This window comes from Aspergillus nomiae (assembly GCF_001204775.2).
Source record: "Aspergillus nomiae NRRL 13137 chromosome Unknown contig00279, whole genome shotgun sequence".
Lineage (NCBI taxonomy): Eukaryota > Fungi > Ascomycota > Eurotiomycetes > Eurotiales > Aspergillaceae > Aspergillus > Aspergillus nomiae.
The window spans coordinates 1-13,977 of NW_015378334.1; the positions used below are offsets into that span (position 1 = coordinate 1).

The 13,977-nt window shown below is 50.3% G+C and overlaps 4 protein-coding genes across 4 annotated transcripts; 2 read left to right on the forward strand and 2 right to left on the reverse strand.

The window, feature by feature from the left end:
* Nucleotides 1-634: 634 nt before the first annotated feature.
* On the reverse strand, nt 635-1,576 carry ANOM_008784 (uncharacterized protein; the record flags this gene model as incomplete). The annotated part of the gene is made up of 2 exons (XM_015554040.1): nt 635-1,170; nt 1,234-1,576. The coding sequence occupies 2 exons, from the start codon at nt 1,574-1,576 to the stop codon at nt 635-637; spliced, it is 879 nt and encodes a 292-aa protein (XP_015404209.1).
* Nucleotides 1,577-2,974: 1,398 nt separating this feature from the next.
* On the forward strand, nt 2,975-4,560 carry ANOM_008785 (putative cytochrome P450 pisatin demethylase; the record flags this gene model as incomplete). The annotated part of the gene is made up of 3 exons (XM_015554041.1): nt 2,975-3,154; nt 3,197-3,883; nt 3,928-4,560. The coding sequence occupies 3 exons, from the start codon at nt 2,975-2,977 to the stop codon at nt 4,558-4,560; spliced, it is 1,500 nt and encodes a 499-aa protein (XP_015404210.1).
* A 526-nt stretch (nt 4,561-5,086) lies between these two features.
* ANOM_008786 (uncharacterized protein) lies at nt 5,087-7,840 on the forward strand (the record flags this gene model as incomplete). The annotated part of the gene is made up of 1 exon (XM_015554042.1): nt 5,087-7,840. One exon carries the CDS (start codon nt 5,087-5,089, stop codon nt 7,838-7,840), a length of 2,754 nt encoding a protein of 917 aa, XP_015404211.1.
* Nucleotides 7,841-7,961: 121 nt separating this feature from the next.
* Nucleotides 7,962-9,299, reverse strand: ANOM_008787 (putative adenosine deaminase; the record flags this gene model as incomplete). The annotated part of the gene is made up of 4 exons (XM_015554043.1): nt 7,962-8,153; nt 8,385-8,916; nt 9,046-9,188; nt 9,243-9,299. 4 exons carry the CDS (start codon nt 9,297-9,299, stop codon nt 7,962-7,964), a joined length of 924 nt encoding a protein of 307 aa, XP_015404212.1.
* Nucleotides 9,300-13,977: the final 4,678 nt, after the last annotated feature.

Genomic DNA, 13,977 nt, shown 5'->3' on the forward strand with positions numbered 1-13,977 from the left:
GTGTTATACTTCGCAAGCGATCTTTGAATGAAGAAGGGGGAAGAGTCCGACGTGTCAGAACCCCGGTCCTTTTATAATGATCCGTGGAGCCATGATGATGTCGTCCTCTACCCAGTCTTCCATGCTTTCTGGAACTACCATTCCCGGAATTCCATGAATCAATCTCTTTGTTTCTTCAATGGGTTTCTGTCATGTTCGGTATGAGTTGAATTGAGTTAAGTATGTGTTATCCGGAAACGGCAAGCGGGGGGACTCCACTTTTGGGTTTCCATGGTTGGTGGCGGGTCTGGACGATCGCACGGGTTGGGAATTGTGATGTCCGATTTGGGACATTGCCCATCTGTGTCTGCTGTCATGGTTGTCATTTTAGATCTGGGGCTCCAATGGGAGAATTTGCGCTTCGGATGACAATATGATTGATCTGGAAGTTTAACCGGATAGGGTGTGGTCCGCGTGTGATATCCCGATTCAGACAGGACGTCACGTTGTGGTCGTTCTCGGGAGGGGGGAAAATGACGAGAAAAGAAAAGACAGCTGGCAGAATGAAACACTCCCAAATATATTAACTCCCGATCCCACGCTACTAATATTACATACATAAATACAAAAAAGCAATCCCGGGCATTGCGCTCGATCACGAAGATGCAAGAAAATGACCAGGATTGGGCTCAGGGAGAGCTTGACCCGGCACAAAGGTCGCGCCAGGGTAATAGAGCGCCGATCCATGCAGGAAGGCAGCATTGCGGTCGATCCAGACCACGATCCGTCGGAGTAATCCGTTCAGACCGAGCGCGGATAGACCGCCTCGTAACCCGACCGCCCGGGTCAGTCCTCTCATGTGCACGCTATAACTTGCCATGTTCCCGTACATCGCTTCATAACTTCCCATCTTCGCTATCGCGCCTACCAGCGCGTCACTGACCCGGTCCGGTGGTTGATACTTCAAGGCATCGTTGATCGCTTGGATGGCTTCACAACGAAGGGTGAGGAGGTCCACTTTCATATCTGCGGCATGCTCGCTCACAGATGCATAATGGGATGCTGCGAGCAGCATGATGACTAGGAACAGGGAGGGCTCGGTCATCACCAAAGGGAACCAGCTGGTTCTCAGAAGGCCCTTGTTCCCGGGTTGATCGAGCTCCGGGATGTCCACGGCCATATGCACCAGGTCTTATAATATTCCATCAGTACGGCTCTACTTGCTATGGATGGTGACGCTAATTCCGCACTTACAGTGATCCACGAATACCGGCATGAACGACTTGAACCCGACCGGATAGGACCGAAAAGGGTCGTCTCGCAGTCCCCCCAACTGCAGAGGAATGGAGACGGTGGAGGTGGAGGACGTACTGTCAGGAGAGTCGTCCTTATAATTGCTTCGTGATTGCCAGGTTGAGCAACAGTCTATGCTCATGCAGACTGATACCACCGTATTTCTCTTTCGCTTGAGAGATGGGCGATTCTCGACTTGCTTCCACTGGTACCGAGCCACGTGAGATCGGATTTCGGGCTCCTTCGCGAGCTGAAGAGCATCCTTCGGCTCCTTGACATTTATAAAGACAAATTCCATACCCATCTTGAATGTGTTGATGGACGGGGCAAAGTTTGATTGATTGGGGTGTGTATGTGTGTGAGTGAGAGTGTGTGGGATGCTATAGTACTAGAAGTGTAGGCGCCGAATGAATCCTACGCAAGGGCAATCATCATTCAACACGTTGTTCTTTGTTGTTTACTTTTGCGTCTTGACTAGGCACGAGACGACACCTTGGGGGGGATATTTAAGGAGACGAAGCTGCTGTCATGGATTTGGCACTTGGGGTCTGAATGTGATAAAGCAGGAGAGAGGGGATTGTTCGGCGGGACTGCTCAGCCGTACCCGACCTGGCCGGATCCTTTCAATGGGAACAAAAGTCCCCTAAGTGGGTGGGCCCCACCTATCACAACCAATGAGGGTGGAGATCGACCATTGGGGTGTGAACGATCTTCCAGCTTTGGCGCCGACTATCAACACTAGTCGCTTCCTTCCTTCCCTTCTTCAGCGCTTTGAATGTGAATTCTCTCAATGAACAATCCTCTCACAATATGATTTCATGCTCGCTTACCTATTTGCACTGCTCTGCAGATTGGAAGCAATTCATCCTCCGGAATTCTTTTCCTGTTGTCGCCCGGTGAATGGAATGCTGCGATGCTCCCAGATCGCAATGGCAACCCCTTATCGTTGTCAGCGATGGGTTACGGCGTATGCAGGTCGAACTCATGTCTCCACATCGTACCTCTCTTAAGCTCATTGCCTCGCCTCATGAACCCCGCCAATGGTTGCTCGCTCGATTTGGAGAGAGTTGCTCTGGACCAGCTCGTTGCAATAGTTACTTCATTCAATGCAACTATTGCGATGTCTTGGGGTCAAAGCACATCGCTCGGATCGTAGTTGGCGTCGTCCATCGGTTTCATAGACGGACAATGTGACTTGAACCTTGAATATACGGCTTAACCCGGACGGAGTGAGGGGATTTGTTACCTCTCACATTTGTTCACCTGGGGTTGCGTATGCCTTCTGTTGCTCTTGACATACGCCGGAGTAGACTATTCTCATTTCGTATGCGACTTGACCCGTGCCCCCTTGGTGTCATTTCACCCAGGTACCTTTGATAAACTCTATATATATACATATATTTTGTATATCATGGCGATCAACCGGGTAGCTGGACATGTCATCTGGACTCTTTAATTAGTTTTCTATCTCGACACAATTCGGGATTTTGTGGGAGACAATACGAAGTACATCGATCATGATCAAGATATTCGAGAGGGGTTGTATTCTGAAGTATGTTCAGGCAACCAATTTATCAACGCACAGCCATTTAATACGAGACACGTGCATCCCCTACATGTGACGTGGGGTACAAACTGAAGCTGACGAACTCATCCTGGTGTATCCAACTGTGATTGTTACACCTTCATCACGATATTTACCATGGTCTCGAGTACGGTTTTTGTCGTCGCTCAGGTTGCCCTCGCCGCCCTTGTGGCCCATGTTATCTACCAGTGTTATTTCCACCCGCTTGCGCGCTACCCCGGGCCATTCTTGGCTCGATTTACCAATCTCTGGTTCGTCCTAAATCTAGCCTTCATTGAGCTAAGATCCACCCCATTTGTCTATACGGATTGCCAAGCGAACTAACCGATCTACATAAAGGAGACTGTTCACTTTTTTGGTGGTCAACATCATCTTTCAGAGCAACATCTGCATGATAAATATGGCCATGTTGTCCGCGTAGCGCCAAATTGGCTCTCATTCGACGACCTACGAGCCTTTGAGGCGATCTACGGGTTTAATAAATCCGTCGAAAAAGACGACTTCTACGTGTTTGGTGGCCCTCCCGACAATCGCGTGCCGAGCGTATTCGCTCTTGAAACCGATGCAGCTCATCGTCAGAGGAAACGTAAGGTAGTTGGGCCGGCCTTGACGAGCGCAAAGATAACCAGATATGAATCCATTATAACCAAGCATGTGGACCTCTTCTTTACGCGAACAGAGGCCGAGTCCTTGTCAGGACAAGGTGGCGAGAAGACCGTGGTGAACCTGGCACCGCTGGCTCATCGATTTACGATGGATGTCATGCTAGAGCTCATCTATGGCCCCGACAGTATCTCGCATCCGTATACCGACTCTGCGATCGGGGCCACTATGTGTTCAACCATGCGCAAGTTGACCAAGATGGCGTGGAGCTTCTCGCTATGCCCATCGTACGGCTGGATCATGAATAGTCGCTTCATTGGTACATTGTTACGCAACCTGTCCACCAGCAAACAGGGCGGTCCCACAGATATTATGGCGCTCATGGCTTCGAGCCACACGATGATCTTTCGGCGTCCCAAACAGGTTAGCCTACCTGCACAGCCGGAATCGTGACAAGTTGGTTAGAGGTCCCTCTTGATGATTCTAGTCGTATGACTCAAGATGAAGTGTATTCGGAGGCAGTCAACCTGGTGTTTGCCGGACCGGGCAGCGTAGCTGCAGCTCTAACAGCCATGGTCTACCAACTAGGAACGCAGGAAGGCCTCCTCTGGCAGGGGAAACTACGAAAAGAGGCTGATCTCGACGCGCCTCCATTCTCTTTAGAGCTTCAAGCGGTTGTTAAAGAGACTTTGCGTCATTGCGCCTCTTTCCCTACGGCCTTTCCCCGAGTCATCAGACCCGGTGCCGAAAGTGTAGTCTCCAGCCTACCAGCCCCACTCCCCAGCGGTACCACTGTGTCGGCAAATACCTATGTTTTAGGCCGGTCGCGTAGAATATGGGGTGACGATGCAGACCAATGGCTTCCGCAGCGATGGCTAGGGGACGAGTCACAACGTCGGGAGATGGATGCCAAACTGGTGGCTTTCGGTAAAGGGTCGCGAAGCTGCGTTGGTAAAGACTTGGCCTGGCTGGTCCTTGCAAAGGCGGTCATGGCCATCATCCGACGCTGGAGGTTTGTGAGCGTAGGAGAGCTTCGGGGCAAGAGTTTCTTGGAAATGCAGTATGACGAATGTTGGATTGAGTATGAAAAATTGGGGTGAAGTTGTTGATACGATAGTAGAGCATAATATCAGCTCTGTACTCTACACCTGAATCCAGTCGGAAATTGACTGAATTGCATGACACATTGATCACTCGTGGAGTGACGACGTGGCTCAGCTGAGCTGAGCTGTCCTTCCATTTCGGGAGCCCGACAATGCTGCTCCGCCGCGAGTGGGATCTTGAGATCCCAAAACGATCTACATCGGCAAAAGTCAGCGATCCACTCCATCTCCACCAGAGGGGCGAAAGTAATTTACTTACTCCCTTTAGCAGACATATATAAATCAGAATTTCACCAGCCGAATTTTTTTGACTTTCATCTTTCCTTGTCTTTCCTTGTCCATCGAGTTCGGATCTCTCCTGGACTCTGAACGGGAAATCAACACATCACACCATTGTTGATTCTGTTGGTACCTGATCCGAAAGTTGATCATCTCAGGTACTCCAACTCCACTACTTAGCTACCTACATCCTCTCACCCCTCGTCTCTCGTCCAATCAGATCATTAATCCGAAAGACCTAATCATGGCTACCTCTGGGGCTCTTCCGCAAACCCTTCGCTCCATCACTGATATCAAAATCGCGGAGCTTTCCAAACAGCGTTCGCTCTTTGAGAAGCAACGAGAGGGGATTCTTAAAGCAGCCGCAGACGCACCCGATCTGCGGTCCAAGGCACGGGTCCTCTTGGAAGGAATCACTAAGCTCAACGGCTACCCCAATGATGCTTTCGACCGAGAGGATCTGGATACACAATCTGGAGAGTCGGAGCCCGAGGCTGCTGTAGAGGACACTACCGTCCGGGCTGCCCATATCAATATCCGCCGCTTTCTTCTGCAGTGTCAGTTTGACCCGTCGGTATCGGATCGGAGCCTAGGCGATTGGGTTGCGCAGCTCGAGGAAGAGTTAAATTTCCTGCACACCCGTCGCGAACATGCTTCCTTCTACAGCAACCTGGTCACAGAGTGGCTGACCGGCCTTGAGTCCGAGGGAGACTCAGCTGCCGAGGCTGAGGAACAAGGCTCCGAGTCCGAGCTTGCAAGACGTGCGGAAATGCAGGAGCAGCGAGCAACGTGGGAGCAGTATGTGTTCAACGACGCCAGTGTAGATGAGAAAACAATCAACGAATACCTTGACGGTCTGTTCACAAAGACGAACCAATCTCAGCAAGCGTTGAAAACCCTGCGACAGAAGATGAAGAGCTTTGGGGATGAATATACATCGAAACGGGCCCAGTTTGATGTTGACACGCTTCAATGGGTGAGCAAGGCCCTCTTAAAATCCGACTCTCTCACCAAGGAAAAGTCCGCCATCCTGAAGGATTTTATGCTCAACAAGGCTGTTGCCCAGGAGGTGGCGGATGTTTTGAACATGCGTCTTGCGGCCCTTGATAGCTGGCAATGGCCGTCCGAGGGTCTTCCTCTCGAAATGCGTCGTCAGCTGAATGGCAAGTACCGGGTATTCCAGGACGAGGATTTGCTGGACAGTCTTCTGTTCCAGTATCTCGGGCTCCATTGGGCGGTGAATTTCCGGGCTGCATTTGTCCAATTCCAGAGGACTTGGGCCTGGAAAAGCCTGCGTCAGCCTATCTCGAAGTCGGAACGGGTACGGCGTCAACACTTCCTCGGTAAGGACAATAGGCGAGGTGTCAGCTCCGTGAACGATGCGAGACGCGATACGTACAGAACCGATTATTTCATGACTCAATTGCCTTCCTCCTTAACCGCAGGTGGGCGGGGGTATGATGACGATAACGATAACGATACCGACGATACTGAGGAAGATAACCGCAAGAACGCCCTGGAGACAAAGCACTCGCTCCTCCATCTCCTGATTACGGAGTCTATCGTGCAGAACCGGATTCATGGACAATTCACAGCTATTCGGTCGGACTTCAAGCACTTTGGACCGTCTATGCCACATACCACGATGCTCACTGTGCTGGCGTACTTTGGAGTACCGCAGAACTGGCTCGATTTCTTCAAGAGGTTCCTCGAGTGTCCCCTCAAGTTTACTGAAGATGGACCAGAAGCCGCGGTGCAGACCCGTAGACGCGGAATTCCCACAAGTCACACACTCTCGGACTGCTTCGGCGAAGCTGTACTGTTCTGCATGGATTATGCAGTGAACCAAAGCACGAATGGTGCGTACTTGTATCGCATGCATGATGATTTCTGGTTCTGGGGTCAGAAGCAGACTTGTGTCAAAGCTTGGAATACTATGACCGAGTTTGCTCAAGTGATGGGTCTCGCGTTTAACGAGGAGAAGACCGGGACAGTGCATCTGGAGAACAAAAACAAATCCGGCCAACAGCCGTATCAAGACCTGTCTTCCTACGCAAAGACTGAGCAAACCGAGGGCTCGAATGCTCTACCCACCGGTGACATCCGCTGGGGCTTTTTGAAGCTTGACGCTCAGGAGGGCCGCTTCATCATTGACCAAGAGGAAGTGGACAACCACATCTCGGAGCTCCAGCACCAGCTCTCTGCATGCAAGAGCATCTTCTCCTTCGTTCAGGCATGGAATAGCTACTTCGGTCGCTTCTTCGCGAACAACTTCGCCAAACCGGCCATGTGCTTCGGACGGAGTCACATCGATATGGCCATCACCACCCTTAGCCGTATTGAGCGCACCATCTTCCCTGATAGCCCCAGCGGCGTCACCGATCACCTTCGAAAGATGATCGCTGAGCGATTCGATATCCACGATCTTCCCGAAGGCTTCTTCTACTTCCCCGTTGAATTTGGCGGTCTTGAACTCACGAACCCGTACATTCCTCTTCTCGCCATGCGCGAGAACATCAAGCAAACGCCTTCCGGCCGCCTCCAAAAGGCCTACACCAAGGATGAGACCGAATATCACACCGCCCAAGCACGATTTGAGAAAGACGGGCCTGAGGAACCAGCCTCTGCTGAAGTTTTCGGTGACGATGAGGACCCGACTGCCTTTATGTCACTGGAAGAGTACGCCCGTTACTCAGAGACGTATAGTAGGCACCTTCGCGACGCGTACAATGATCTCGTTCGCGTCCCGTCCGAAGTGGCGATCAATCAGTCACCAAAGCTTCGCATCAACCAGATGACATTGGAGGAGGACCCCAGCAGCCGCCTAGTCCTTTCAAACCGATGGTGCGCAATGCCACCGTACTGGAAGTGGACAGCGGAATTGTACCAGGGGGAGATGGTGAAGAGATATGGCAGTTTGACCGCAGTGAGTAAGGAGCTCATGCCGTTGGGAGTCGTGCAGACCTTGAAGCAAGGCAAGTTCCGGTGGCAGGGCTAGTTTACACGAGATACCCTTTACGTAGTGTTATCTTCTAGGCAATTAAACTGTTGTTCAGTTGTTACTTCTGCATCTCATAATATCATTCATCGTAAGACATGTACCATATCAAGACGCCATATCACTCTCTATAACTGGCCTCAAACTCATCTAACAGTCTATAAAGCCGCTTCTTCTCGTCCTCGCCTCCAAAGATCACTCTAACCGCCCTTCGAGCTATAGCCATAACATCCACACGAGTGAGATTGAAATGCTCCGCGGCAAGCAGATACTCATTCGACACAGGACTACAAAAGAAGCCCACGTCATCCGTCTGTACACCATTAGCATCACCCCCCTCAAACCCCTCCCTCAACAACAACAACAACAACAACAACAACAGAAGCATAAGAGAAAAGAAAAGAAAAAGAACTCACACAAAGCACAACCGGACACTCCTCCACCCTCCACCACTCCCTAAATGATGCTCGAGAAACCCGCCCTCAAAAAGCCTCGCATGCACATTACAACTCATACACAACTCCAACCCCAGCCTGCGACGAACAATCTCCGCCCTCAGCTCCGCCGGTACATGGATAGCATGCCCCAACCGATCCGGCGCAAACGCCAGGATCGTCTCCAGCTCGCCCTCCGTCGCCAGCGTCTTCACCTCCGCAAAATGCACCGTGACGCCCAACCCGGCCGCTTTGGCCTTCGCCAGCGCGGGTCCGAACGTCGCCATATCGCCCTTGCTCGGGTTCCCGGCGATGTCGACCCCCACGACGAGCGGCTTGTGCGCAATGGCTAGGGCGACGATGGCGTCGGCGTCAGCCGGGGTGTGCTCGCCGCGGTTGAGGGAGAGGATGAGTCGGGCTGTTAGGTCCGGGTGGTGTTCCGCGAAGGCGGTTATGGTGGACAGGATGGTTGCTATGTAGGTTTCTTGGGTGAAGTGCGGGCTGGGACGGGGGATGGTGCGCAGTTCGAGGTATTTGATGCCGTCGGCGTGGAAGTTGGTCAGCACGGAGGTTGTGGCGTAGGTTATGGAGGATACGTCGGTGAGGAGGTGGTAGGTGAATGTGCCGAAGGTGTTGAAGAATCTATTAAATGGCTCATCTCAAGTATCAATCATCCATTCCCCTCCTTCGTTGGAAAATCTGTACATTTTTTTTTTTTCAATTTGTTTCTATGTGGGTTGATTGCGATCATTAGGAGGGGGGCAGACAGACGTATCAAGTGTGTAGTCCACCTTGCCCGGGGGCATCACGACCCAGGGATCTGGGATGTCAAACGTTGGGTCTGCGGCGCGCTTCTGGAGCCATAGTTCGTGCAGACATTGGCGGCTTACGCTGCCGCTTAGGTGGGCGTGGAGCTTTTCGCTGGTTAGCTTCGTCGTTGTTCGATGTTATGTCTTGTGTGGACGTACCTCGATCTTGGGGAGGGATTTGGTGAAGGCTGCGTCGACTGGTTTGGTGGTGTTCATCTTTTGTGGGGGGTCTATTGGTCTATAGAGGGTTCTCTTTGGTGGTGGTGGTGGAGGTTCTGTTGTTGCGTTTATCGGAGTTGGGGGTGAATGCGGGGGAGATTTTTGACATGTTTGTCTAGACATGTTTCTTTGGGGGTTGCGCGGATTACTACTCGTTTCTTGGAGAGGAGAGTCTTTGAGAGCTACGGTTCGATGGGACAAGTGATGGTGGTTATGCTTTGGAGGGTTTCTTTGTTTCTGGGTTTAGTTCTGTACGATTGCTTGATTGCTTTCTTGTACCAGGTCTCTTGCATGCAACTTGGTCGTTTCTGATCAATATGTCTTTTTTGAGTTCAAAATGAACTTTGATAGAGTGGCATATGACGTTTCGACATTCCTCAAGCGAGTTCAAATTCGACATATCATACCCAACGTAATCTCGAAAGTTGATCAACAAAAGAAGATGGAAAAGTTACTCCCTGTTTCATCTTCTGATACCAAAGTCTAATGGCTCGCCCCGTGTTGCAATCCCCAACAGAAACATGACACCGGAGGGATTGAATCGCAAGAGGAAAAGAGACAGAGCAACCACTGGGGCAATGTAAAGCCTCGTGAGTAGTTACATGGATCCCAGCCCCTGTCTGCAGCTCCGCCATCCCGTCTGGCAGGCCATCCTGCGGGTCCGGATACAGCTTGCAGCCCAACCACACGGGAGGCAAGAGTGTTTGATATGGACGATCAGGTGTGCCGTATCCTCATCGGGCAAGCATGGGGCCATACCTGCTCGTTGACAGAAGAGCCCAATGCTGTGTTGGAGCTGTTAGGTTCGGTAGGACGTTTCAGTCAAAAACGCATGTCCCGTCGGCTAGTTAGGGTTTGCAAGGTGGATGTCGCCGGTACCCATCGTCTGGTGTGGGTCTGACGGCCGAGTGTTCCCAAGATTCGGGGAGAGGGAACATGGATCGTGTGTTATCTTATTCTGGTCTGGTCTGTCTTGTTTATATGTAGCCTACCGTTTTGGGCCAGCTCTGCTATTATCCCTCGCTTTGGTGCTATAGTCCTAAAGCTTTGCCAGTCTGGACATGCGACTCGCGTGTATACCCATTGCCAATCTAGCGGCTCTTGGTTCGCGAGGGCCTTTTATCATGAGTCAATTAATTCATATTGCTTATACCCCGGTCAAGATGGCTATTGCCGTAAGGCCCCTCTTCTCCTCGGCTTGTGGATATGTTGAGATTAAAGCTCATATCAAACCACCCGAGGTGTCCTTGGCAGATCCGCGAGAACCCCATTCGCAATATCGATTCAATCGTAGTACTTACGCGAGCTGATATGAAGCATACGTTGCATCCTGTTAGTCAGTCTCGTGTAAATTGGTGCCTTGCGATCCAAAGTTCGGATCTAATGAAAAGTGGAGAAAAGCGGCAGCCAAACGTCGTAAGGCAAATAATGGGGGTCAAATAACAAGGCAAGAGGGGGAAAAAGAGGGAAAAGAAATGAGCCCAGTTCCGGAAGTCTGGTAGCCGGGGAAGCCATTCATTGTTTGACGCTTATCCTGTAGCAACCAGGGATAATTCCTATCGTGCCGTGTTGGGGACCTAAGCCTCATCCCATATCGACTAACATCGTTGGCTGCCTCCCCCCACCGAGGTAATCGCAAGGAATTAGCTCCTTTGTTTAAGCCAACCGTGTATGGCCTCTCAGTACACGTTTTAACAGTGGTTTTTTCTGTGACGTTAGCCGTATGCAATCATCCGCGAGGCGGCCGTTGCCTGCCAATGCGCCAGAAAGGCGATGGAACGGTACTGTGTTCCCCCAGGATGCGGCGCAGCACCGTAGCGCAGACAAGATTCCAATCTGATAATCTGATGGCTGGATGTGCCCCTACTACGGAGTAGTGTTATCCCCATTGGGTACTGCACATGCATTACCCAGCGTGTTGTCCCACAGCCTTCTTGCCTTGATCCTAGTCATAAAAAACAATGACATACTACTGGGATTGTCCGGGACCACGGCACTGAGACATCCAGAGCCCTGTAACCCTGCACCGCCGCTGGTCGCAGCCAGTTCCCAGTTTCCCGCGTTTGTGTGCGCTGTGCGCGCTAGTTGTCGAACAATTCTAGAAAAAAAACATGCACCGAACCATGTGGATACTTGGCCGACGGCCGTTTCCATGGAGGAAAAAAAAATAGTCCTATTTTTAGTTAGACGACCGGGACTGAGTCACAGTGGAAACAGGTGGAATCCAAGCAACAGACAAAGTCCGCCGTGAACACGCTCATTGGTGATGCCTCGACTTAGTGACCCGTCGCCAATATGGCCAATCTTGGTAAAACCAATAATCGTCTGAAATACTTCGTATCATCCATGTGTAACGGTATTGACGCCAGCCGTAGAAGATACTGGGAGCCAGTTCACGAAGCACAATACAAGGGCATTATCTTATTTCTGCTCCTTGTTTTTCACAGTTGTGCGCGCCGATTTGTTGCATAATTTGCACGGCAGTGGCGCACTGGTATCGGTTCGGACCGAGAGTAAAGTGAAAGGCAAATGCAAAAATCCGCTCAAATGGAAAAGGAAGCAAAATGAGAAGGTGATAATGATGTGATACACAGGGACAGGCATGGTGTGAACTGAGAAAATAAAAAAATCATTCGATGCTCATGTGTATATACCATGCTCTAAAGCTTCAATTAAGGCGAGAGACTACACCGTTTAACTGTGAAAGGTTATCTATGGTGAGCCGGCCGATGACGGTAGAAGCTTCGGCGGCTCAGAGAGGTTGAAAGGCTCAAAGAGAAAATCACAGCACACACATGTGCGAAAAAAAAAAAAAAAAAGAAAAGAAGAAAAAGAAAAAAGGAACGGGCAAAAAAGCCGGCAAGGGACAGGTTCAAGTGAGATTGAAGCAAACCTCGAATTAAAATTCCTGCGGCTGATAGTTCCGCAGCAACAACCCCTACCATTGCCACCGCAGTGGACCTGCCCTAGCGATGGTAGACCCAAGGGCACTCTGTATCAATCGCACGATATCTGTACAACAATTGTTTTTCGTGATTATGGCTTGCCCCAAGCCTCGGCAGATATCCATTGGTGGCTTCGCTTCTCAAGCTGATGCCTTTTATCACCCAGCAGTTGGCACACAGGTCAGATGGCAGCCGTGTGGCCGTCTGCAAACTGCTCCAGCAAGTACCACGGATGCTTGTCGCGGCCAATAACGGTATCTGTAAGCAAGAATGGAGTCCTGGAGCGGTACTAGATTCGCCAGAGGTGAGTTTCGTGAGGGTGAGGTCTGACCTCGCATCCCGAGGCAAACAGCCAACCCGCCTGTATACAGCCATAAAGGAGGGGGTTGAGACGATGAGAAAGCAAAGAGCGACCAAAGTTAAAAGGGAGATGAGGCAACATTAGGCATCAATGATCACGAGGCTCCATACGCAGGTAAGATGCGAACAAAGGCGTTGCTCATGCAAGCCGCCTCATAATAGGAACGACTTATGGACTATCCGCAAGCCACGAGCACGTTGTCTGGCTGGCTGAGAAGTCCGGCACTTGTGAACCCGACTGGACTATGTGCTGCATTGCTGGGAACAACCACAGGGGATTTGATAGCCTGAACGCGAACCCTGGCAGCATAAATGACTGGGGTTGAGAGAAGGCTGAGAAGCATCGAAGACGCATCGAAGGATCGATGTGCACTCAGCTGAACTGAGCCTCAGGCAGAGATCGTGTTTGCTTGATTGCATGGGCTATTGATTTCTCGTCCTCCCAAATTACAATATTACTCCACGTTACACAATCCGTTTTTAGCTCCCAAATACTTACCTATCAACACTGAAACGCCTTGCCCGACCCATTCCAGCCCATTGAAAGAAAAACTTGAATACCCTCTGTTGGGGAGCGATAGCTGTGTAACATAATTGAGTAATTCGCAGCACCAATGGTAATTTGTAATCGTAGGCTCATTGGCTTAACAGGTAGAAGATTACAGTTTCCTAACGAGGACCCCGGCTCAGGAGGCGCAACGTTCCATCCAGTTGGGAACGACTCAGTTTGCCTTGTAATTATTAGTTTCAGTTTTTTTTTTTTTTTGCCGTTTCGTCTTTTTCCCTCCTTGCGCACTGTGGCTTCGGACAGTCCGGACGCCAAAGCTGATGTCTATGCGGTACGACCGGTACCTGAGTCACCTCTGAGTGATGATGTAGTAGGCCATTAATCAAAGTTCTTTAGCAACGAGGAAAATTTCTGTTTTCGTCAAGTGGTCTCCTGAAGATCAAATCGTGACAACCCGTCGTCTGAAGTTAAAATACACTACCCAATTGGTGTTTAGAGAATATATGTTTTAATTTACTTTCAAGGTGTTCTATATCCCCGACCTTTACATTACAAAGACATATGTGGCTAAGCAATGATTTTAATTAAACTACCAGATTATCTCTGAAGTGTTGTACTTATGATAGGGTTGTTGTGCGCTGACGTACAGGCCACCATAAAACCAGAAATGTTCGTTGTTCTGTACGGACGTATGTATGGTAAATAACAACGCAGTGTAATGACATGACAGCGGACAATAATGATTACCACGCTAATGCAGTTGTTGTGGTAAGATGGTAACCACTATGCTGGGATACATTATCTCTCCTTTTCTTTTTTTTTAATTATTTTCTACCTTCCCCTCAATTTTTTTCTGTTAAAT